Source organism: Chaetodon trifascialis, chromosome 2 (genome assembly GCF_039877785.1).
Source record: "Chaetodon trifascialis isolate fChaTrf1 chromosome 2, fChaTrf1.hap1, whole genome shotgun sequence".
NCBI lineage: Eukaryota > Metazoa > Chordata > Actinopteri > Chaetodontiformes > Chaetodontidae > Chaetodon > Chaetodon trifascialis.
This window is the reverse complement of record NC_092057.1, coordinates 1,529,580-1,552,464: the sequence shown is the minus strand read 5'-3', so window position 1 is coordinate 1,552,464 and position 22,885 is coordinate 1,529,580. Positions and strand designations below refer to the sequence as shown.

Genomic DNA, 22,885 nt, shown 5'->3' with positions numbered 1-22,885 from the left:
CTTAAAGATTCAAGGCAAAGAAAATTCCTCATTTCATTAGAAAAAGTCTACTTTTGAGGATTTGGGATCTACAGATTTCATGTGAATATGTTTGATTTTGAGTTGCTGGAGCTGTTGTGCCACTAGAGGACACAGTTTCTCAGTGCTGTGACAATCGCCTGTTCATCACAACAGATACTGTTGTTCCCCCAAAGGCTGAAAATATGTGATGGTAGATTTTATATATACGTTGTTTTTAATTTTACAGAAATGTAAGAAAGCTCTCCTCCTCGTCTCTCAGATCAAATCATCCTCAAACAGCACATCTAACCCAGTGCGTGCTCAGAAAGGTTGAAGTGTGCTCGAACTACAGACGGTTTAGGGATAATATTAAAATATGGCCATCTTATCTGCTGAATTACAACCTTTGTCAACTGAGAAACGTCACGATGGGCAGTTAATGTTTACCTGCAGTTACTCATGGAGCCATTAACTGTGTGTTGGCTCAAATTAAGTCTCATATCCTGTATTTGACTTTTTTCCGTCTTCCTCCTGTTGTCTTCGCAGCAGAGGGGATTGCCACTTATTTCTCACCACCTCCTCTTCTCTCTCTCCTCCTCCTCTGTCAGTGTTTCCCTTTAATCAGCTGCATCCCTCCGCAGCCTCCCTATCTTAGCCTCCACCACTTTAAACCCAGTGGTTATGAAGATCGAGCAGTCTCAGGATGTCTGCTGTGAAGATATGTGGGGTCATCTGAGGGCAGCGCTGAATAAGCTTGTCTCTTCTTAAGAATTAAATCGGCCTAAACAACGTCTACTCTGAGCTGCTCTCCGTAGAAACCACCCAGAAAACAAGCAGGAAACGGAAAGAAGCCAAAACTTTGAGTGGATCTCACGAGCCGTGACACCCAACAACTGTTTGATTGTCTCCAGCACAGACGACACACACATCAGCTTCAGAAAGTGAAAGCAAACAACGATCCCCCCCCCCGATAGCGCTGCTGAATTATCCTCCACTACTGATATGCTGGCGATAGGCCTGTTTATATTGGCCCTGTGCAAACGTTCACAGGCTAACTGCTTCCAGATGGCACTTTGTGGAGGGCACATATATCGTTCAGCAGAGGGGGAGGAGGGAGAGCTGAGAGAGAAAGAGCAGCGGGGGTCTGTCAAAAGCATTCTGCTCTACTGACGAGGGCATTTCCTGTCTGGATTTGGGAGGATTAAGTATTTGTGCGTGTGTGTGGGGGGTGTTTGTATGGTCGGCCTGTGGGGAGAGGGACAAAGTCCAGGACTTAACAGGACTTTTGGGGGATTCTGCACGTTTGATTGGAGTAAGTGCTCATAGGATGTTTGGGAGGATGGAAACATTCAGTATATGAATCAGTTTACGTGTTTTTGAGAAAATCTTCTTGTTCCCAGACATTTTTCTGTCACGTTGAGTCATATTTATGTAGCTTATTTGACACAGAAAGCTTCACAATATGCTTCAGAAAACAAAACAAAAGATGTTGAGTTTGACTATTGTGCACAGGAGTCACGAGGGTCATAAAAAAGCCAAAAGCAGCTTCATTGTTCAATTGTCTTTTCTGTAGGGGTGTTTTTTTTAGTTAGTTAATGGTGTCAAATCGACAAAAACAGAGCATCTCCTGTGTGTGTGTGTGTGTTTTGTGAAGTCTAAGATACGTGAAGAAATGTCACTCGTGGATTATCCTTTGAGTTTTTCTAACAAGTCAAAATCTTCAGAAAGTAAAACTACAGCTCTGTTAGCTCCGCCTACTGCGGCGGCACTGAGCTGCTAACATGTTAGCATGCTAACGTTTGCTAGTTAGCGCTACATGCAAAGCACAGCTGAGGCTGATGGGACAAATTGGAAATTTGAACAGTGATGACTGAAGTGATTACAGCCATCATGACGGGGACATGAATGTCTGAATCATGTCTGATTACAAGCCGGTCAACAGATATCAAGACAAGTCAAACAAAACCACAAATGTCAGCCTCATGACTGTTTGGCCTCCACACCTACACTCAGGAGAATTTGGTCTTTGTCAAAGGTGTGGTCAGATCTGCGTAATGTTTACCCTCTTATCACCTTCACTTTTGTTCTCTTTCGTATCTGTTTTCGGTAACGTGCTGGCATGCTAAAACTCTTCAACACTGTCTCCTCATTACAGTATCTGATTCTGGTCTGAAAGTCCTTTTCCCTCAACTGGCAGGTTCCCTTCACTGTCTGAAGCTTTAATTCATCATTAAGGGTTCAAGTGGTCTCCATTTAACTGTTCAACATCCGACTGAGAGTGAAATGACAGCCATGTGAGCGATGTAAATATAGAAAAAAATAGTTTGACCCTTGACACGGAGAGGAACACGATGATTCAGAACATGTGGAGTAATCTGAGATTAAACACATCACTGTCACAAGATCTAAGAAGTTCATGCGAAGGATCAACCATGATTAATACGGCCATGTTTAACCAGAACAAACCCAGGGAGCATATGTCTGCGCCAAGGCTGCACAATCCCTCCAGGTTTTCATTTTAATAACAGTTCAGTTCAACACGGCGTGAAAACACAGTGATGATGAGCTGACGGCAGCTGTGATGTTTGGAGAAAACCTGAATGCTATCGAGGAATTTTAGAGGTGCAACTTTAAAGGGAAGCTTCACAACACTGACCTCTTCTGGTTGAAAGTTTGGCCACGCCCAGCTGTGATGTCACAGTGTACTGGCGACACTCAGGAGTACACTGTGACATCACACCAGCAAGATGAGAATGATGATGAACAATTGCTAACATTTGACAGCAGGCACGGAGCAACATTAGCATTAAAGCCCATTCATTTTCCTTTTAGCTCTGTTTTTGGTCGCCACCAACCCGAGAAAACTCCCTGGCTTGTGACGTGCTCTGAAATGTTCCCCAGCTCGGCTTTGTATCTGCTGTTTGTTGCTGGGCAGGGAGCACACAGCAGGTTTATCACCTCCCTAACCTTCACTGCTGAAAACTGGAAACAGACTTGATGAGAGCAGAGAGAGTCAAACAGTAAGAAAAAAGTGGGGCTGAAAGACGGCAAAAAGCTCAGCAGTTTAGGGAATCTGCAGAAACTGTGATAATTCTGTGGGCTGATCCATTGCTGATATGAAATATTGATTAGTGCAGCTTTAAAGTGAACTGAGCTGTAGCTCCACCTGTAGGCAAATGAGCTCGGATATGTTGATGTTTTCATGCTGTCTAAACCCATTCAAGAATGATGATGATTCAAGGATATGGCAGCCAATCACAGGAAACTGATGAAGAACATGAGAAGATGATGTGGTGGAAAAACTGTTTGACAAAAATAAATATTTTGGTGGGAAATGGTGATGCTTATATGACATAAACATGCTTGTACTGCTTTATAAATGACCACATGGTGGCGCTATTCGCCTCAGTAGCTTGTTTCCTTTCCCAGGGCCTAACCTTCCACCTAATTTAACAGAAATCTGCAGATTATTGTTTACAAACTGTCAAACACTGCAGTGAAGTCGGTGCAGTAAAGGCCTCTGTGCTGTCTGATAATAATGCCTGATGCTTTATGAACAGAACGTGTGTGCAGGTGTCGGATGACTTAGTGAACAGAGACACCACCCGCCTCCACCTACACACCCAGCAGACAGGACGGGACAGGCTGACTTACACAAGCAACAACCACACCTGGTTAACTGGTTTCACAGTTTATCCTCCGCAGACTAAAATAGCTCCATGTTCTAATCCTTAAACAGCCATTAGCTGTAATGCAGCACACAGAAATATGAAATCTAAACATAACATGGTCACCTTTGTTATTTGCAGGTGGTTCAGCAGGACACACCCTCAGGTTTGTTTCCGGGTATCTGTGGGTTTCTCATGACAAAACTGCACACAAATCACACGTGGTGGTGGTGGTGGGGGGGTTTTAGAAACAGCTGACTCGTGTTTTCTCTGTGGTATAAATGTCTTTAAATGAGCCAAAATGAAAGAAAGAAAATCCCCACAGGAGTGAGGACTGCTACGAAACTGGACTCCTGATGTCATATCTCTGACATCTTATCTAAGGCCCTGTGATTAATCTTATATAGGCCAACACACACACACACACACACACACACACACACACACACACACACACACACACGGAGAGGGTTAAAAGAAACACAGCAGCGCACTGGACTCCACCCACGCCGCGTCACTGGCGACCTTTCGCAGGTGTCTCATCCACTTTGTTTCCACTTTCTCAGTCGAGAAAAGTTGATTCCCACTCACTCACTCACTCACACACACGCGCGCGCGCGCGCCTGCCGTCTGTCACTTCCCGGATCCAGCGTGTCCAAGCTGCGGTGGAAAGTTTCACAAGTCGGCTGTCGGAGGGAGGGGGAGCTCGCTGAGCCGACAGCGGCGCTGCTGCGCTCACACGCGGATCAGTGCGGGATCGAAGCTCCGGGATGTCGGCCGTCAAGGCGCTGCAGCAGTGGTGCCGGCTCCGGTGTGAGGGCTACCGGGATGTGTCCATCACCAACATGACCACGTCCTTCAGGGACGGCCTGGCTTTCTGCGCCCTCATCCACAAACACAGACCCGATCTCATGTAAGTACTGGAAGCACACGGCTGGACAAATGCAGGAACTGGGAGGCTTTACGAAGTCAAACGCACCCTGACCAGTCTGTCTGTGTCCTGGCTGCTTACAAGAGCTCATTTTGGAAGAAGGAGTCTGTTGCTTTTACTTTCCAGCTTGGTTTCAGCAGTTCTCCGGTGAAAGAGATCAAACTTCAGCCTCATGGGTCTGCAGGAAAAGCAGGAGCAGAGGTTCAGCAGCAGACCGTGGAGCTCAGGGACCAAAGGGGCCAATATGCAGCCACATTGGCCCCCAGGAGGTCTGCAGAGAGGGCCGGTAACCATATAGTGGTGCTGGAGTCTGCATGAGTTTGAGCTTGGTTTTACTTTTCTGCAGGGCAGCACTTTACTGTCCTGTTACTCCACATTTCAGAGCTGATAGATTTAAGCCTCGAGACTTGGACTCTAGTCAGACTTAAACAATAAAGACTCGAACACCACAACAGTCACATCTCAGGTTCTGAGAGAAGACGACATCAGGCACGCAGCCAATAATCTCCATAAAGGTTATGAGTCTTCTAAGCAGCTGGATGCTTGATTGTGAAATGTAATCACTTGAGTGTTGAAAATGAGATTTATTGCACTGAAATATTTCTCTGTGAAGTGGTTTGTGGGCTGATCTGCTCGGTCACACCAAAATTCAAGACATGAAGTTTCAAGCTGAACATGCAGGGAGCCGAGGCCGAGCAGTCGAGCCTGAATGGACTCAGTCAATTATCTGCTTATAACAGCAGTTCATCTGGCAGACTTAATGATTCGCCCTGTGGATTGAGCGGAGCGGGTCTACTGTAAATCACTTCACAGAGCTGTCCTTGACCAGCGTGTCACGTGAAAATGGACTTAGACTTAAAAACAGCCATTTTTGTGTCTTGTAGGTGTAAATCAAACCTCTGCTGCTCTACTACTTATGTTCATCATTTTTGAATAACCTCTACATTCATTTTGGATGATCTTTAGTCCTTAAGATGTAAGAAAATGGCCACCGTGATGTCTTAACTGTTTCAGCTCTTTGTGGCTGCTGTTACTGTCGTTGAAGTGTGTGCTGAAAAAAGCTGTGGGATCTCAAACAGCTCGTCTCTGTGTTAAACATCCTTTTCAATCTGGTGCCTCCATCAAATGTTTGGAATCCAGTTTTTACAAGACCCCCCCCCCCCCCTTTTTTTTTTCCTCCAGGACTTTCTGATAAGGACCAGGGAATTTCCACCAGGGAATAACGGTTAATATTTTGTCCTTGACAGCTGAGAGGTCTTCTGGCACACAATGGTCTGAATAACATCTGCCTGCATCTGGCTTTGCCTGAATTTTTCAAATATTCAGGACTTGACTCGTCATCTCTGTTGAACTTTGGCCAGTTTCACACAGAGACGCCTGGTTTTGTTCCAGAGAGGCCGTTATGACGGACAGACAGTAGTTTCATTTTAAGAAGAGACGCAGCTGTTCCAGTCTTCCCGCTCCAGCTTTTACCGGCAGCCAGACCAGTGTGGTTGCACATGTCATGTTTATGTGGGCAGAAACACTAAATATTGATTAATGGCTTCTTTTTGTTCAATATAAACACATTCATGCCTGAATGTGGGCTGAGCTTTGTGTAAGTTTCAGTCTAAAGACGCTCAGACTGCAGATTTGTGACACTGTGTGCGACGAGCCGATCAGTCATCCTGTCAGTCATGCTATATGTTGACGTGAAGGCTGTCCATGACTAAATAACACATGTTCAGTCCAGACTGCTTGTAAACAAATGGATGCGGAAGGAAAGCTGGAAGCTAACGTGTGTTTTGTTACTCATTTATTTTCTCTTCTGTTGCAGCGACTTTGATTCACTGAAGAAGGAAAATGTTTATGAGAACAACAAACTGGTAAGACATGTTTACATTCTGCATGTTGACCTCTGGATGGTTAGAGGTTTTTGCTCTGACACACAGTTTCCTGAATACACAGATGCTTTCGGTATGGTGGATTTATTAATGCTGATCCTTCACTTAATTAAAGTACTTTTTAGCCATGCTAGCAGCGCGGCTCTGCGGATGGTAGCGTTGGATTGGTCGAGGCGTTCATGGTCCCCAGAGGATGAATCCTCATCACCTAAAGGTTCCTTGTGGAGTTTGTTTACATGAAAATTCACCAAAATGCACCTTTAATTAACCCCTGACCTTCCCTCTAGCGCCACCATGAGGTTGACATTTATGGCTTTGAGTGAAATGTCTGAACAGCTATCTGATGGATTGCCTTTAAGTTTGGTACAGACATTAACGTCGTGCTCAGGATGAACTGGAATAACTTTGGTGATCCTCTCTCGTTTATATAGCGCCATCATTAGGTCAAAATTTCAATTTGTTTAGTGCTAATTAGCAAATGTTAGCATGCTAACCCTCAGTTAAGGTTGTGAGCATGCTACACATATGTCAGCATGTTAGCATTGAGATTAGCATTTAGCTCAAAGAGTTTAAGACCTTGCCTGAATAAAATGTCCAAAGTTAGAAAAATTTGTTTTTTTAGATAAATAATAAATGATCGGAGAATAAATAAGCAGGACGAAGAATCTGAGCCTTTCACGCCAACTTTTGGCACTTGACACAATGACATTTATTTACAGTAATTTTAGATTAAATAGCCTTAAACATGAAAGTTCACTCTTGACCTCAGAAGAAGTATTTTGCTAAATCTAAAATAACGGTCCGTCTGTTGGCTGTTTCTGGAGCTTTCAACCACAAACATCCGAGAATCTCTCACAGTGGACGTCACTGTAAACTCTGAGAAATTGTGACAGACGTGCTAAACAGTTTTCTGACATTACCAAATCCGTCACAAACAAATTGACTGCTTAATGGATAATGAAAGCCATTGTTTCCTGCGGCTCTGAAGTGCTTCAGTGTGTGTGTGTTGGCTCTGGATGTTGCTTCAGCACCACATGTTGTTAATGGGGAGTTTTTGAAATCGAAAAGCGTCAGTGTTCAGGCATAGCTGAGAGGAGAAGTCATTGCCAAATCCAGAGTGCTTCAATCTGGCCGCTCTGACGTTGGCCAGTTTGTTGCATTCTTTACTTTCATTTTCTCTCCAGAGCGTCGTTACAGGACTCTGAGCTCTGCGACTGACAAAACACCACAAACTTTAACATGATGTCCAATAAAATTAAAGAATTAACAGTGATTACGTGACGCTATTCTGGATCTTAAGTGAAACCGCAGGTTGATGAATCAAACAATAAGAAGCTTTAGGATTAAAGTGCCACAGGGCAGAGCAAAGTGAACTGTTTTTATAGCTCTCTTGATCATCTGATTACTGATTAAGTTACGCCTCTGGTGCTCGTTGGCCTGTCTCTGCTTGTTGTTTTTTTTCTGCTTCTGTGGATTCGCTGAATGAGATTTTTGTTTGGACATTCCTGAGTCTCTCTTAACACATTCTGTGAGGTGTAGATTCAATCTGCGCTCACAGGTCTGCCGTTTGGACAAAGTGATTTTATTTAGGTGGAGATGGACTTAGGTTTTAAGTCCACATGGGAAAGACGGGCACTCACATAGACAATAAAAATAAAGCACACTGAATCTGACTAAACTTGTAAGAAGATCCTGACAAAATAAAGCTGAAATCAAACGAGGAAACACTCCTTTTCTTTCCCACAGTCTCAAACGTGGCCTTGAACCCTGACGTCACTCAGCAAAGGTCGTGTATGAAGTGTGTTGAAATGCCTCATGTTTTTTGTTGCACTCTCACAGAGTCTGACTGTGATGTGATTTATTGGCCTGTTTCCATCCTCGGGCCCACGGTCTGAATTCTAAAAATCCACCCTGAGCATGGTCTGTCTGTTGGATAAAGTCGATGTTATTTGCAGGCGTTCAGGGTCGCGGAGGAGGAGCTGGGAATTCCAGCTCTGTTGGATGCAGAAGACATGGTGGCTCTGAAGATTCCCGACCGCCTCAGCATCCTGACGTACGTCTCCCAGTATTACAACTACTTCCATGGACGCTCCCCGAGTGAGTATCAGTGTCTCGCTGCCGTTGTCTCCCTCTTGCTGTCTCATCCGCCTGACTGTTTGTGTCTTTGCTGCAGTTGGTGGAATGGGAGGCATAAAGCGCTCAGCTGAAGGCCCCGCAGAGGAGGCGCCTGGGAAGAAGAACCAGCCGGTGGCGTCTAAGGTGTTTCCCTCTTCCAAACCCGCCAGAGAGAACAGCCCCCCACCCTCCTCTAACATCACAAGACCCCCTCCCTCCCCAAAACAAACCAGAAATGCCACGCAGGTAACTTCACAGCCTGAATACTTCACACAAGTGTTGCTAAGTTATGATTCACATTTTTTAAAGTCCAGAAAGTGTAAAAAAAAAGGCTTGATTGTGGATTTACTTCACCGATGAGAAATGAGTTTGTCAAGCCAGAGATGACCTTAAAGATGACCCACATATCTGCATCAAACTGCTGCTCCAAAACAAAAAGTCCCACGTCGCCTCAGATCAGTTACAGGAAGAACCAGATCAGCTGTCCTGAATGAAGTTTCCACCTCTCCCTCCGCTCCCCTCCTCCAGGATGTTCTGGTTGAGAAATCCCGTCAGACAGGCACTCTGAGTAACAAATGCGTGTCCTGTGACAAGCACGTTCACCTGGTGCAGCGACATCTAGTGGACGGGAAGCTGTATCACAGGAGCTGTGCAAAGTAAGTCCCTGTGTGAGTTCATTTAATCAACTGATCCTTATAATCTGCAGAGCCTGGAGAGTGACTAAAGATTGTTTTTAATTAAAATCACTTAATGAATTGATAAGTCTGGAAAGGGATTTATTTATCGGTTAATTAAATTTACATTTAAATTATGCATTATAAGAGTACTGCACTTATTTAGCACTGCAGGCCTATAGCATTGTCAGACTCATGGAGAGTTTAGAAAAAGGATCAGATAAAAGATGAGCTGGTGACCAACTCTACAGCTCGTAAAGGCTTTTCTTAGCCAGCTGAGGATCTTTCATTTCCTGTTTGTGTGATTTTCTAAAAGCTTCTAGTTCTGTGAGATAATAATAATAATAATAATCCAGAATTAATAAAACTGTAGTAGGCTCTTGGCCTTTGACTCTCCCTCTGAACTGCTTAGGAAGGAGAATTTCTACCTGCTTTCTGTCTTTCAGGTTGCTGTCGCCTGCAAACACAATGGCAAACCTCAGAGATTTTCCCACAAACACCCCTGTTTCCAAAGTCGCTCCTCTACCAGACTACACTAAAACCAACACAAATACCCCCACTCACACCCCCTCCAGACTGGGACCAACATGGCTGACGGAGAAGCACAGCACGCCTCTCAGCTCCTCCAGCACTTTGTCCACTCCGTCTCCTGCCCGGCCTGCTTCAAGCGTCTCTCCTGCTGCTAAAGAGAGTCAGACGTCTTTAGTCTCCAAACCCACGGCTTCACGGACCACTTATGAATCTCCCGTCACCACAACCACATCCATCACCACCAGGCCCACCGCTGCTCCTCGTACCGCCACCACGGCGGCAAAGACGCTGCAGTCTAAGCTCAAGTTCATGCAGTCGGATAACACCGCTAAAGACGAAGAGAAAAAGGCTACAGCCATCAACTCTGACATGAACAGAGGGCTGAATGTGACGGGTAAGCAGGCCGCAGCAGGTCACACTGTGACTGTGGTCGTGAATGTCGGTGGTCCTGGCAGAAAAGAGACGAATGTGAGCTTGAACACAGGTGGGGAGAAAGCTAAAGCAGCAGGTGTTGCTGGAGATCCGAGAAAGGTGGGTGAGAGCAGCAAGACGAAAGCATCGGCAGCAGCCTTCATCTCCAAAAAACTGACTGAGGAGAACAACAACAATAAGCCGTCGTGGACGACTGTGGTGCTGAAGAAAACTGAAAAGTGAGTAATGAACCACACATCCGCACCTTGTTTTGGACTGACGTCCACTGGTCAAGCTTTAATATCACTTCACCTCTAATCAGACCTTCTCAAGTCGAGACTCCGAAGAGGGAGACGGAGGGCGTCAGAGGGCGAGTGAAGCTGAAAGCAGACCCGTCACTCCTCGCTGACCTGCAGAGCCCGGACCTCCCAGACCCTGCTCCGACCCCGGCCAGCAGGAGCAGCCTCAGAGCCAGAACTCCAGACAGAGGCGCTTCGAAGCCCGGCGGGGCATCAGCCAACACCTCAGGTAGAACTTTGTCCTCAGTAACCGTATGATGCACGCTGGTATCAGTTCCCAGACACCGATGACCCCTCACTAAGTGACATGTTTTAGGGATATTTCATGTTTTATTCAGTGCATAGCAATGACAGGACAGAACAGCTGATGAATTGTACAATTAAGCCGAATAGTGAACGCAATGACTGCAGGAAGTTTGTGTGAAACAAGCGATTTGATGAAATTCAAGCATTCCCTGTGTGCAAAATTCTGTCTTCATTCTGTATTTTTTTTATATTAATTAGTTTATTATTGATTTAATATTATTGTTGATTATTATTTATTTTGGACAAATTCTGTGTTTTCTTCTTCCTGACACTCAGCCATTATTCTGAGAGAGAGAGAGAGAGAGAGAGAGAGAGAGAGAGAGAGAGAGAGAGAGAGAGAGAGAGAGAGAGAGAGAGAGAGAGAGAGAGAGAGAGAGAGTGTGTCTCTGTGAATGTAGTTTGTGTTCAGGTCTTCATCCTGCACTTACCCTGTCTGAACTTTAAAATTAATAGTTTCAATTAGTTCTCACACCCCTTAAAATCAAGAGGCCGTCCTGACCCCACATGAAGCTTTGGCGACCCCTAGTGGGTGTTGGGAACCAAGGGTTTAAAAAATGAGACTGTAGGACACAAATCTGTGGACTGTGTCGTCCTGCATTAGATGAAACTGCTTGCAGTCCTACGTTTGACCCTAAAACTCACAGCAACATTAATATGATCTTTCATCGCGGTGTGATCCTCTATGAAAATAAAGACTGAAACAAAGTGAGCCACCAAACAAACCAAGTCCAGTTTGGAAAAGAAGTGGGAAGAAAAACCTTCAAATTAAGTGAAAATAACTGCATCAGTTTGACTCATCAAATGCACTGAGGGCATGGATTCTTCCAGCATGCTGCTGTTACACTGTTTTAACCTCAGTGTAACGGAGCTCCTTGTTCCTCTGGTGACGCTTCCTTCATAAACAGCACAGTAATACAGTGAAATAGGAACTGAGATAGGAACTGGCTTGTGGATGGGACTATAAGTGTTGATTTCTTTTCTCTTGGCAGCATCAGAAAGTGAGTCTCCTGCGGACTGGAGGTCGAAGCTCAAACCCATCTCCAAAGAAGCCAAGTAAGACTTGTTTTATTGACCTGTTCTGATTTGTGGCCATGTTGTGTTTCCTGTTGATTCTTTGCCCTGATTTCAAACCTCCAGCAGGGCGTATCTGTACGTGGGCGTGCTCACAGCGTCTCACCATCATCAAGCATTAACTGTATGAGCGCGTTTTGCTCCCGATGTCCTGTCCGTCCGTCCATCCATCCTTTGATCCAGTCTTTCATCCATCTATCCAACCATTCCTCCCGCAGGAAGCCTGTACCTGCTGCTCCTCCAAATGGCTCGGCCATCATTCGTAGTCAGAGCTCTCGGCCTCTCCTCTTCCGCCACATGCATGTGAGCCCCAAATGGTGTCAAGACTGAGTAGAGTCCTCCGTGGTGCAGCATATGCTCAGTGCTCAGAGTTCCTTTCCCCACATGACCTTTCCTCCCACTCTCATGAATCAAAACCGGAGTGCGACAGAAAAGGACTCGTAGGAGCAGATAAATCGCCATTAATTAAATTCTGTCTCTCGTTTTGTCTCCTCCGCTCATCCTCCATCCATCCACAGACCGGCTGCTCCTTCACAGTCCTCCCCTAAACCCTGGGCTAATGGAGCAGGAAAGTCACCGACTCCAGAGCTTTCTGTCGGGCCTTCTTCCTCCCCTCATCTTCCCAGCCCGAGCATTTCTGTCACTCCACCAGCGCCGAAGGGTAACACCTGTGTTCACCTGTGTTCACCTGTGTTCACCTGCTGCTCTGTTTAAATATCATTTGGACATAAAAACAAACAGAAAATACAAACTGTCTTCTTAAAGATGACCTGAATATGAATGAGACTCTCCAGCTTTCTCTCTCTTCTCACACTCTTCATCTTCTCCTTTCTGCCTTTTATCTCTTTCTGTTTCAGGATTCCTGAACGGCGAGGGAGACCTAACTGCAACTGGCGCCAAGTCAGAGTCAAAGATTCCCAAGGTACCGAACCTCGGAGAGAAAATACGTTTGCTTTAGCTTCTGTGGTGTCCTTTTAAATTGAAACCCTTTTTGTGGAGTCAGAACAAACATTTAGAAGAAGATGACGCCTTGAGCCAGTGGTTTTAACTCTTGTAACCGCGGCAAGAGCAGCCGCCAAGCTGAGGCTAACAGAGTTAGCGAGCTAACGCGGATTAGAAGTGATTGAATGTGCGCCAAAACCAAAGTGATAAGAAAACTAAACTACACTGGGATCACTGATGGCATCACTAATGCATGTGTGTGTGTGTGTGTGTGTGACGTGTGTAGGCTAAACCTGACTACATTCTGAAAGAGGACATCCTGAAAGAGCTGCAGGACATCGAAGATAATTTGAACGCGTTGGAGAAGAGGGGAGTCGAGCTGGAGGTGAAGCTGCGCAGCAGCGAGGAAGGTGAGACACGCACACCGACTGTAAAGAGCGAAAGCAGGCAGGTGTAGAGGAAGGAGTGTATTATTCACTCTGTGTGTGTGTGTGTGTGTGTGTGTGTGTGTGTGTGTGTGTGTGTGTGTGTGTGTGTGTGTGTGTGTGTCAGAGGGTGAGGATGACTCTGTCATGGATGGGCTCATGGTCGAGTGGTTCAACTTGATCAGGAACAAGCAGGTGGCCATGCGCCGGGAGTCTGAACTGGTCTACATGTGAGTACACACGCACGCACGCACGCACACACACATGCACACGCACGCATGCATGCACGCACGCATGCACACACTTAGAAAAGGGGCATGCCACTATTTAGCGATTAGTGAAACAGACTTGTGGCCAGAAGGTTGACAGTTTGAATTCCCAGTGTCCTCCCGCCTCCGTCCCACAGCAGGACGTCCTGGAACAGGACAGGCCGCCCCCCCACCGGCCGCAGAGTGTGAAGCAGGATCCTGCTTAACAGCACACATTTGTTCCTGTCACAAATCAGCGTTAAACATCCTGTCATTTTCTTACTAATGCAAAACTGATTCTAAACACTGTAAACGACCTGCTCGCCCAAATATCAGACAGAGTTCACCACCTCAAATAATCCATCAATTAAATTCTGCAGTGTTTGACAGGACTGTGTTTTCCATAATTATGCTGATTGATGTCACCTACAAGAATTTAGCAAAAGTTACATGAAAATGTTCACAAATACCATAAATAAATGTCCAGCTATGTTTGTACTAAATTTGATGAGTGCTGGATAAACTTTGCTAAATTTGTTCAATCTTTGTTGTTGTTGTTGTTGTTGTTGTATACTAAAACCACCCTGACTTAAAAAGAATTGGGATGCTGTGTATTGAAACGTGCTGCATTAAATTCAAAATAAACAGATATTTACAGAAATGAATGAAACTGACGAGGTAAGACATTAAATATATTGTCTGGTATGTGTCAAAAAGGATTTTCAAATCATTGCATTCTGCTTTTATTTCTGTTAAACACAGCGTTGCAACTTTTTGGGAGTTGGTATTATAATTTGCACCCCTGACGTACTTGGAAAATGTGTTAAGGCAGTAATGGGCCTTAATACGAGTGCTGTTCCAGAAACAAGAGCAAAATAAAACTTATCAAACAAGCAGAACAAAGACAGAATTCTAGGCTGTAATAACAAATAGAATAAAGCATTTGATGGTTGTTTTAATGTGCAGTGGAAGAACCCAGGACCTGGAGGAGCAGCAGCCCAGCGTTGAGCAGGAGCTCAGGAGGCTGATGGACAAACCAGGTGAGGGTCTGGGAGGAGAAACACATTCGGCGTGAAACAGATCAGATGTCAGACTGCGATGTGTTTGTGCTTGAGCAGAGCGTCTGAAAACAGCGTGGGACCGGAAGAGAGAAGAGGAGCTGATGGCCAAGCTGGTGGAGATCGTCAATGACAGGAACGCTATCATAGACTGTCTGGACGAGGACAGACTCAGGTGTGTGAACCACCGAGTACTTTGTAGTTTTTAGGCAGAGAACAGCACTTCTACAACACACAATGTTACATATTCAAGAAGAAGTTATCTGGAACATCGTGTAGTGTATGAAATTCAGGGTTTTAGGGTGTTAACGTCCATATTGAGCGAATCGTGTGTAATATCGTACAGGGGAGTCTTAACCAAGCGGTTTTATGGTCAAAAAGCAAAATTTTCTTGACTGGTCTGTTCAGTATCATCACCTCAGTTTAACTGATGATTCGTTGTACTTGCTGAAAATTAGCCAAAAGGCAAAAATGCAAAGGACTCCAAAAACATGACAATTTCTCCTCAGTTTAATCAATCCAAACATATCTGTCCTCTAAAATTGGGGCACTGTGTATAAAAAAGGTCCATGGTTCGTCCGATTTTTAGTTGATGGGATGCAAAACCCTTGAAATTATTGATTAAGTTGTGTATCGAGGAAGAAAGCCAAATATTCACCCTACAGCCTCTCAAACGTTCTTCTGTTTGCATCACTGTAAACTGAATATCTTTGGGTTTGGGTCTGTTGGCCCAACAAAACAAGCTATTTGACGTCTGGTTGGACAAACTGTGATGAGCATGTTTCACTTTATTCTGACACTTTAAAGGCTGAGTCAAGGATAGGAAATTAAAAGAAATGAAGTGATAATGAAAACACAGTTAGCGTTAGCCTCATCTCATCGTTCCATTTCAAATCCAATTTACTCGAGTGCAGCAGACAAAACAAGGAAGTGTGTCGCTGCTCTCGTACTTACAGACCGCCGTGTCTGTGGAGCACCTGTTGAATGGTTGGACACGCCATCTCGCTCAGTGGTTTTTATTCATTTGTCTTGTTTTCTACAGCGTAGATTAATACTGAAGACACCAACACTGTGAAATACCTCATGTGGAATTACGTGGTCAACAATAAAGCACAAACAAAGCAATGTAAGATTTATATTTTAGCCACCTTTTCCTTTGATGGTAGCTTGGATTGGTTTTCAGTTAACAGCTGTGCCTTGTTACAGGTTAATCAGTGGAAGAACTCGTCCTCTTAATGTGTTTCGTTGTGTCGTGCAGAGCTCGTGTTGTTTTCAGTAAATAGCTGTTTGACTACTGCTGCGGTTCATATTATGGCAAGAACCGCTCAGCTAAGCAAAGAGAAACTAAAGTCCATCATCACTTTAAAACATGAAGTTCAGTCCGGAAAACTTCAAGAACTTTGAATGAGTCTTCGAGTGCTGCCTCAAACGCTCTGATGAAAGCGGCTCTCATGAGGACCGCCCCAGGAAAGACCAAGAGTCACCTCTGCTGCAGAGGAGAAGTTCATTACAGTTACCAGCCGCAGAAATCACCAATTAACGGCACCTCGTATAACAGCTGCTTCACAGAGTTCAAGCAGCAGACGGCTGGGTGAATCAGGCCTTCGTGGTCAAACCGCTGCAGTAAGACCAGCAAGAGGAAGACAACTGCTTGAAACAGAGGGAAAGGACATTAGTCTCTTTGTGAGACACAGAGATGGTGAATGGATGGTTTCTGCGAACGTGGCTCTGACTGTGAAGCATTCGGAGGAGGTGTGATGGTGGTGAGATGTCAGCGATTTATTCAAAATTCAAGGCAGACTGAAGCAGCATGGCGACCGCAGCGTTCGGCAGAGACGTGCCATCCCATCTGGTTTGTGGGACCATCGTCATCATCATGACCCAAAAAAAACACCCCCGGGCTCTGCGAGGCTCTTTGGCCAAGAAGCAGAGTGATGGAGCTGCATCACATGACCTGGCCTCCACAGTCACTCAGTCTAAACCCGAGTGAGATGGTTTGGTTGAGCTGGATCACAGAGTGAAGGAGAAGTGCTCATCTTACATGGGAACTCCTTAGAGAGTGCAGGAAAAGCTTTCCAGACGACGACCTCAGGCAGCTGTTGAGAGAAAGCCGTTTGTAAAGCTGTTAACAAAAAGCCAAAGGTGGCTGCGTTCAAGAGCCTAAAATAGAAAACGTTTGGCTTTGTTTAACTTGTTTTGCTTACTACATCCTTCAGTATGTTTTCTTTCACAGTTCTGGTGTCTTCAGTATTAATGGACAATAATACAAAAATAATAAAAATATAAAAACCAGCACATGGATGGTCACACAGGTTTGAACTGCTGCTAATCTGTTAATTCGTGCCTTTCTTGCTTCATTTTCTCAGGGAGGAAGAGGAGGACGAGCAGCTAAACAAGATGATGAAGACTTTCAGTGAGTGTCTCCACCACCTCCACAGGCCGTCTGACCCCCCCTCCACTCTGTTCATTAGTTATCTCAGCCCCGGTGTCACTGCAACTTCGTTGGCTTATAAATTATCCAATTGAGGATTTCCATCATGGACGCCTCTAATTGAAGTAGATAGAATTCTCATTGTGTGTGTGTGTGTGTGTGTGTGTGTGTGTGTGTGTGTGTGTGTGTGTGTGTGTGTGTGTGTGTGTGTGTGTGTGTGTGTGTGTGTGTGTGTGTGTGTGTGTGTGTGTGTGTGTGTGTGTGTGTGTGTGTGTGTGTGTGTGCATGCTGCATTTTTAAGGGTGCCACTGGGCGATGTTTTCATCTCATTCGATCTAATGACTGCTAATGGAAAAAGCATCAAACAAAACGCTCCCCCTCTTTGTGTCAGCAGCGTTCCTATTAGACAAATGGATAATGTAGCTGGTTAATTTGACCCTCTGATAGAACAGAGTTAAAGCCGGCTTCATTTGCAATTCATGACTGAGAAAGCAGGACTGAAATTGAGGAGATTTATTGAACTTCAGTGAAAGGTCGTTATGCTACGCCGAATGAATGCCGACCGTGGGCTAAAGACTAGCCATTTCAATTTAATGTATTCATAAAGTTAATGCCAAAGTTTCACAGTTCATTCCTGCTCTGAGTCATGTAGGAGTTCACACACGTGTTCTCTCACATCAGAAAGATGCTTCTACACCACGACCACAGAAGAAGACACTTTTCGATGTGCTGGCAGGTGTTTGTTAAAATCTTGTGACCTAATGTTCAGTCAGCAGGTCGGCTGACTCTGAATCAGTCCAACATTAAACTGCAGCAACAGTGGCAGCAGTGCCTTTGCTGTGTGGACTTGGTGACAGAGAGCTAGCTTACGAGCTAAACAAGAAGTTTTCTACACACATAAGCACAACAATACATGCTGCAGCTGAAGAGCACTGATAAATGGAAGAGAAATGTTCCTTGTGTTGTTGTCATACATCAGGAAGTCTGGATACGTTATAGTTAACGTAGCTTCACTGTCTAGCTTCTATGTTGCTTCATATTTAAGCTGCAATAATTTGTGTTTTTCTTGGCTGCTTCGGGGCAGCACACCACAACAAACTATAAATCACACGTTTGGATATTACAGGCTCATAAAACTGATGTGGCTAACAGGTTAGCAACCTGCCTGCACACCTGTTCAGCTATGCATCCAGGTGAGAGGGAGCAGTGTTAGCATGGCCATCTGTCAAATGTACGTGCACTATTCACAAACTTTAAGCTCTGTTCTGGTCTCCACCAGATGTTCACTATGTGGAAACAACCATGACTACGTTACGTACAAACTGGGAGATCGCTGTTGAAAAGGTTTCAGCTTTAAGCTGCTGATCTACTGCGAGATCGACTCAAAATGTGAAGCTCTCCGTGTTCGCTCGTGCTGAAAACCGTTCCTTTAAAATCTGAGCGTCTCATCCTTCAGTAATTGAAAATGTGAAATCTGAATTTAGAGATTCCACCAAACTCTCCCTCCTGGTCTCACCTGTCATGTTTACCTGTGTGTCATCTGGTGACTAACCCCCCCCCCCTTCCTCTCTGACAGACATGAAGAAAGACAAACAAAAGAAAAAGTCTCCGATGTCCAAACTGTTCGGCTGGGGGAACAAGAAGGAGGGATGAAGCTGTTCAGAGCGCAGCGCTCATGTTTGCTTTGAGGTTTCTTGCTGCTCTTGTCGTGGTCTTAATGTCAGTGCAGACAGCCTGTGATTCATGGGATAACACAGGCTGTGTGTGTGTGTGTGTGTGTGTGTGTGTGTGTGTGTGTGTGTGTGTTTGTACACACTATGTGAGTGTGTGATCTGTCATTTTAAGCGCTTATAGGAAATTGCCCTTCCCTCTGTCGACTACATCACTCAAGATCTGATGTTAACACACACACACACACACACACACACACACACACACACACACACACACACACACACACACACACACACACACACACACACACACACACACACACGCACACACACAGATGATGCTGAGGGGTTAATGACTCACCAGCCTTGATGTGATTGGGTTCAGTGCTCCAGTTGTTAGTTTTAATACCCTTCTAGTCTTAATCTGCCTACTAAATGCTGTCAAACACACACACACACACACACACACACACACACACACACACACACACACACACACACACACACACACACACACACACAATTCCTCCATTGAGTGTGTATATATACAGTGTATACACACACAGCAACGCTACAGATGCTAATACAAGTCAAAGTTCGGAGGTCAGACGGCTGTTTTTGCTCTCTGGTCGTGTTTCAGTTTGCACTAAGTGACCGTGTGACTCTCTTCAGGCTCGTCCTGTCGTGGATTACATGTTTAACTGCATTTCTCTTCTCATCTTAAGTTCTCTCTGCGTGTTTCTGCCAAACACTCATTTTTCCTCAGACAACAAACTCTCCGTTTTTTCTTAATCTCTGGATGTTTTTCTCATGAATTACATCTTAATTTAGTATCTTCAGGCCTCAAATTAAGAGTCTGCGGAGGAATAATCACTCTTTAGCTGAACTCACAACCTGCAGTTACACAGCATGTGAGGAGGCAGTGCTTTGTTTTAAGGGGTTACGAGCCAAGAAAGGCTGGAAGCCGCCGTGTAATTCAGGAACAGCACATGTGGAAGAGACGGGCTCAGAGGTTCAGTTACTAATGATTTAGAGCTTTAAACTGTATTTTCAGGTCTTCATTCAGTGAACATGATCCTTGAAGAATGAAGTACAGTGTGAAAAGCTCTTTCTCATTAGATGCTCTTCGCCGTATATAAATGGATATTTGTAAATGATGGACTGAACGCTCATGAGTTCATACAGATTTGATGCTCAGACATAAAAAAAGTCACTGGATGTTTTGCTTTTTGGGTATTTTTGGCCGTTTTACTTTCCCTCCATCATCTTCTGCTATGGCTGAATTTGTGCTTTAGGTTTTTACAGCTGACTCGAGGAAAAGGATGAATGTGGTTGGTGTCGTGTGACTGAACTGGTCCATATTGGATCTGGATTTGGACACGTTTTAAATCTTTTCTTGTTTAATTTGTCATAATATATTCCTTGTTTTAAGTCATTTTGTTTGACGGGCACTGAAGCAAACTTTGAAATCCTGTGTACTAGTTGGTACTGCACATACTAAAAATTGTACTGTATATATGTTCATGTCCTTGTCCCCTTTATGTCCCTTTATCTCAGCTGTATATATTGTATAAGGTTTGTAGTTACAACAGGCTGATTATTAAATGGACAAACTGGCCTGCATTTTAAACAGATTACTGTAATAAATGTACTCAAATTTTAATAAAAAGATTGCATTAATTGATTATGGTGCTCTCTGTAGAGTGATATTTACTCATATGGGAATGAGACAGTACATAACTTTAATGGTGAATGTAATTAATGCTAAACCACCTCAGTCTCACTTGGCAGCAGCTCTCACAGTGACATTGGTGGTAGTTGTGTAACTGTTTCCAAAAATGTTGGGACACTGCGTAAAACCTAAATAGAAACTGAATGTGATGATTTGCAAAACATTGAAACCCACATTTAAAAAGCACAACGAGCACAAAGGCAACATATCAAACGTTGAAACTGAGACATTTCACAGTTTTTTGAAAATTATATCCTCATTTAGAATTTGATGGCAGCCACGGGTTTAAAAAAAGTAGGAACATTGTCAACAAAAGACTGGAAAAGTTGTGAAATGCTAAAAGAAAACAGCTGCTGGAACTGATGAGAGTTAATTAGGTTGACTGGCAACAGGTTAGTGATGTGATTGGGTGTTAACAGCATCACAGGGAGTCTGCCTGAAGCAAGGATGGGGAGGGGTTCACTGACAGACTGCACTGACAAACAGTGCAACACAGCTGAAACTCATGCAAACCCTGCAGCATTAGTGCACATAAACCAGGTCCAGAAATACTGGTCCTCTGGTCCTGAGCTCATTTAAGATGGATTGAGGCAAAGTGGGAAACTGTCCTCTGGTCTGAGGGGGGGGGCATTAGTGCACATGGCATGGCTAACCTGCACAGAAGGCGCCATTAATGCTGAATGATATCATCAGACAGCATCAAATATTACACGAGGAGATAACAGCAACAATGAAATTTCACAATTTCAACATTTAATATGTTTTTAATTAAATATGAGATTTCAGTGTTTTGCAAATCATCCCATTCTGTCTCTGTTTGTTTTACACTGTGGCCCAACTCTTCTGGAAACGGTTGTATTTAACCTTCATATTACTTAAAATGTGTTGAGGTTTATACCGGCTTAAGGTTGAATTTGAGTTTGAATTTTGGTGTTTTATTCAGACACTGTAATGATTTGATCATATTTGGTTTATCGCTCTAAAGGTTAAACTTCTGCAGTGAAGATGCATTTCCTCTGGACAAACACTAGGAGGCAGCATGAGACTTTCCATGTCACTGGATCCCTGCAGGGCTGACAAATAAACTGAAGGCTCGAACTCAGACATAGACTGAAAGACACATTATTTTTAAATCTTATTCTGAAAGAAATCTGTTTTTGCTCTTTGATTTTTCTTCTTAGTTCAGAAAGTGTCTCAGTCTGGCATAACTCCTCCAGTGAAACTGTTACATAATTGACTGAAAACAGAAATAAAACAGAATCTGGATGACGTTATCAGCCAGTAACAACCTGAAAGTCTCCTTTTGATTCTGCATGTTGCCTGCTGCAGAGGCTGCCTGTTGTCTGCACTACAAACACATCAAACGCGCCAGTTTCAAGTCGGGTTAAACAAATGTTATTTGTATTTCTCATGATTGTGCTCCTTTCTGCTCATTTTTTGCCCCTGAATGCTTACCTGCAAAGGGACAAGAAAAAAGTTTGTATTCATTGAAATACAGAGATTACGATGCTCAAGTGAAACAGACGCTGAGAAGAATCACCAGTCTTCTCAGCTCATTTGTTTTCCATCTTACACTGTTTATATTGTATGCTCATCACCAGCCAACCTTTCACCTTATCCATAATATACTATTAAATAAATAATTTTCCAAGCCAGAGATTTAGCAGTATTTTGGCTGAGATCAAACTTCCTCTGAACCTTAGCTTGTATGAAAGAGAAATATGTCGAGTGTGTATTGACAGCATTAAGATTTCTGACCAGCAGACGCAGAAAAAGACTGTCGGTAAAACAGCCGTTAATCTACTGCAGCAAAACCTCACAGAGCGCTTTGGGGTCAAACGCACACGTGCATGCAAACACAAGAGCGATTTGTCTGCTGCACAGCTAAAATATCCATTTACAGCAGCGAGAGGAGAAGAGAGAAACAACACAATGAAAGAAGAAAGGAGCGGAGAAATTGACTTTTCCTTCCTGCTTGTTGTTTTTTTATGTCTTTTGGTGTGAAAATACAAAAGTGTGTAATCTTTTCCTCTCTAAAGCCAACATTTGTTCCTGTTGTTATGTGTGAAAGTGTTTGTTGATTCCTTCTTTAAACCATGATAAAATGTTCCATCGCCGCACCGCCGTGTGTCTGAATCAATCATGTCTCCGCTTGACTTCGGAACATGTTTATCTTTGAGGTGAAAATGTGCCTTTAAGTCGACTCAATGAGGAACATTCATAATGTGGGAGACTGGGGCTTCCGCTCAGACTGTAAATATACCTTTGAGGTGGTTCATTTACATAACACAGTGGGCCCTCACAGATTCTTCACACACACTTTTGAACAGTTTCGTGAGTTTCGGTGAGGCTCGACTCTGCTCTGCTCTGACATGATGCGATTCAACCATTCAGCACTCATATCTGTTTAATCCATGTCAAAACAGTATAAACACAACATTAGCATACACTCAACCTGTTGGTATTGTTGCTTCTCACGCCGTCGTG

General features: G+C 44.1%; 1 protein-coding gene across 1 annotated transcript; it reads left to right on the top strand.

Annotated features, from left to right (window-relative positions):
• The first annotated feature begins 4,421 nt into the window (after positions 1-4,421).
• Positions 4,422-18,924, top strand: micall2b (mical-like 2b). The gene is made up of 16 exons (XM_070982036.1): positions 4,422-4,581; positions 6,416-6,464; positions 8,438-8,579; positions 8,656-8,843; positions 9,126-9,253; positions 9,718-10,452; positions 10,536-10,741; positions 11,808-11,871; positions 12,408-12,550; positions 12,747-12,811; positions 13,118-13,241; positions 13,384-13,486; positions 14,471-14,544; positions 14,623-14,737; positions 16,929-16,975; positions 18,570-18,924. The coding sequence occupies exons 1-16, from the start codon at positions 4,439-4,441 to the stop codon at positions 18,644-18,646; spliced, it is 2,403 nt and encodes an 800-aa protein (XP_070838137.1). The 5' UTR covers positions 4,422-4,438; the 3' UTR covers positions 18,647-18,924.
• The last annotated feature ends 3,961 nt before the right edge of the window (positions 18,925-22,885 follow it).